General features: G+C 24.4%; 1 protein-coding gene across 1 annotated transcript; it reads right to left on the bottom strand.

Moving 5' to 3' along the window:
* Window positions 1-356: 356 nt before the first annotated feature.
* On the bottom strand, window positions 357-3,415 carry LOAG_11967 (hypothetical protein; the record flags this gene model as incomplete). The annotated part of the gene is made up of 6 exons (XM_020448454.1): window positions 357-574; window positions 813-1,071; window positions 1,230-1,396; window positions 1,646-1,738; window positions 2,340-2,483; window positions 3,014-3,415. Coding segments are annotated over 6 exons (1,281 nt in total), but the record flags the coding sequence as incomplete, so codon positions are not given.
* Window positions 3,416-3,654: the final 239 nt, after the last annotated feature.

Raw genomic sequence — 3,654 nt, 5'->3', positions numbered from 1 at the left:
TGGTGCTTGTTGTTTTGATGAATTAATTAAGGACAGCATAATGAAGCATTAATTATTTCCAATTAGCAAAATTTATAGCAAAATATAATTGCTGCTAACATTAATATGACTAAAAATCCAATCATCTTGATCATTTAACGCTTTCCAACATAAATGATACGGTGCTTTGCAACCATACATACGCCATCTGTTAAAATACAGACGAAATTTTAATTTAATCAAAAATGGGCAATGAGAAAATTAATTATAAAATGCAAGTAATGCGGAATGATTGACATTTTAAAAATGATTCACGACAAGAATTAATTACTTCAATGAACTAATTAATTTTACTTTTTGAAAACTTAAAAACTTACTTAGACGTACATTTTTCAATTTTTTTAGAAAGAATTTTCCATAGCGGAATAAGATTCCAATCTTGCCATGGTACTTGTGACATGATGTCCTGATACTTGTCATTTAGAAGAGTAATATATTTGCTAAAGATATCTGTTGAATGATAAATGGAATTATTAAGACTTGTAAAAATCCAATTGGAACGTGCATGATATAATAAGCCATCAGTGGTATTTATCTGAAAGCTATTATGTAACAAAAAAAAAAAAAACTAAAACTAAAACTAAAAAAAAATTTACATTTTGCATGCAAATTTTTTGAATAATTTTTATAACCATTATGAAAACATAAATTTTATTCTAAATTAAACTTCTCATATAAAGTTCAAAGGTTAAAATTAGTAAATCTATCTGGTGATTTCATCATTCTTAGAGTAATTTATATAATATTAATATGTATGCAACATGGAAACATACCTTCAATGATTTATATGGTTTAAAAAATTCGCGTACTTTATGGGTGAGTACAATTTGAACACGTTCAGGCATAAAAACTGTTTTTGATGGTCCTTCTTGAATTTGAAATTCAGCATTTTTTAGCCAAGCAAAATCAAGTTTTAATTGTAGTTTTAAAAGAATCCAACCCTGAAATCGGACTCGAGCATGCTCGAATACAAAACTTCCAGCCGTATCATTCAGATGCATTTTACGTAAAAATGGCAATAATGTTCCGGAACTGAAATTTCAAGATTTAATACAAAAGAAAAAAAAAGTTTCAAACATTGATATTTTTTTTACATAAAAGATAAAAAAATAATGTAATCATAAGAGTTAATTAGCAATAAATTGTAATTTAATATTTAGGCGAAATCTTTGAGAATAGTTTTAGCATACTTTGGAATAATAAATTCATCTGTATCAACAAGTGCAACATATTTTGCAAATGAACTGTATAAACAATCATTCATACTGAGTGTATGACCAAAACGATAAATCCATCGATTTGGATCGATCAATTTTGATTGTGGTAACATATGCCAACGAATTAATTGAATAATTCCCTGGAAAAGATAATTTAAATTAAATTAAATGAATAAATTGGAATAATTTTTTACTACTATTTCTTACGCAATTGGCAAAATAACAAAAGAGTCAGATAAGGTAAACAATTTTAGTTAAGCTAAAATAAAATTATCTGTACATTGGCTAACATTTATGGAAGTTATATCCTTCGAATAGAACTGATTAATTTCATTAAAATAAATTTCACTTTTTTATTTTCATAACGACATTGCTTCACACTAACTTACCATTTTTTCGTAAATTTTCAAAACATCCATCATATGTCTATTAACCGATACATAATAAATATAAAACATTGTAGCACCTTGCTTCTTCCAAATCTTAGAATTATTATTAGAATTGTGTGAATGAATACATTTTTAATATTTGAATTAATTAATTATGCATTAATCTTTTATAATTATATACTGATAACAAATTTATATAATAATTAATTTATTACTATTACTAATTGATATATAACTATGATAACTAATTGTGTGATAATTTTAGGCATTTCAATTTTTACGTTATTTAAATGAATATATTAATTTTATTTTGAATTAACTAATTGTGTATTAATCTTTTATAATTATATATTGATAACAAATTTATATAATAATTAGTTTATTACTATAACTAATTGATATATAACTATGATAATTGTGTGATAATTTTAGGCATTTCAATTTTTACGTTATTTAAATGAATATATTAATTTTATTCATTGAAATAAAAATGCTCGTTTTTTATGGTAACAATAAGTATGAAAGGATACGGATACTTTAGAATTTGAAGGAAATTAAAAATAACATTTTTTAATTAATTTCGAACACAAAGTGCAAAACTTTAAATCAATCTAATCCTATTATATGTTGATTTTAAGACATGAGATTTTTTCTTTTTTCATTTCAACTAAAATGAAATATGCAAATTGCATACCTCAATGAATTGTATAAATGCAACATAATTCCAGTACCAATAAAGAGGTGGTACACATACATGTAAAATATCTTTGTATTTCCGCGGAAGCAATTTCAACGGGATAACAATCATTCGATTTTTTTCACTCACCGTTATTTCTTTCTTAATTTTTCAAAAATTTCAGCAAAAATATCTTTAATACTTAATTTTTCCATTTATTTATTGCATGTATATGACAATATAAAGATTTTATTATACTGCAAACTTAATTAAATTTTCCCATTTTTTTTTTTACTATCCAAAGAGACATTTGTTTATTTATTTATTATTATTATCATTTTTTTAAAATTATAAGCATGCCATATTTATTGCATTTTATTGAAGAATATTTGTGCTAAATTTAATTTGCTACGGTAACATTTAGCTATAACATACACACACACACACACACACACACACACACACACAAAAAAGCTAGATAAGAAGTTTTAACTTAAAATTTTAACATAATTAATTGAAATAGTTAACATATGCAAAATACAATTAATCATTACTTATCAAATATTTCATAATAAATTATATTCTCATACATTTCAATGACCGATGCATTGAGTTAAAATGCAAATGAATTTTAAAAATAAATGGGACACTTTGAAAAAAAGAAAAAAGATTGCTTATTGTAAAACACTTACAGTATTAATCGAGAAATTGATATTTCCAATATTAAAAATGAGCATAAAAGAGAACCATTTACATTCTGGTACCCATTTCCATGGGCAATCATATTCTATTGTAATATCTTTTGCTGATATACATTGTAAATTGTAATGAAGAATTATATTAATATCACGACATTGACTAAATGCTAGAATTCGAATTAATGGTTCTTTTCGTCGTAAATCCAGAAATGCTTTGTAAATGAATAATGTATCATCTGTGATATCATCATTCGTATCATTTATCATTGATGGAATCGTTTGTAAATCCAACTTTATAAGCAAATACCATCTTAATGATAAAAAAGCTTCTCGTATAAAATTCGAAATTTGTCGAATGAATGTTCGAATTTGATACATTATCCAATAAACTTTCATTGCTGATTCTTGTTTCTTATTTGCCAAAATTTTGGTCGTATTTTGGATTAACAGAGATTCTGTTAATTTGCTATTTCTTGATAGTTTATTATGAAATGATACATGAAGTTGCATATGAACTATGTAGCATAAAGTTATTAAGAATGTTAAAATTAATGAAATTAAAAAAGCCTTCGAAGTTTTCCATTAAATCCAAATTGCATATAAAAGCATTTAATCGAATTAATCCAAATCTTATC

The sequence above is a fragment of the Loa loa genome (assembly GCF_000183805.2).
Source record: "Loa loa unplaced genomic scaffold supercont3.114, whole genome shotgun sequence".
NCBI lineage: Eukaryota > Metazoa > Nematoda > Chromadorea > Rhabditida > Onchocercidae > Loa > Loa loa.
Note: the sequence above shows the minus strand (reverse complement) of the source record. Positions and strands in the feature narration are given on the sequence as shown.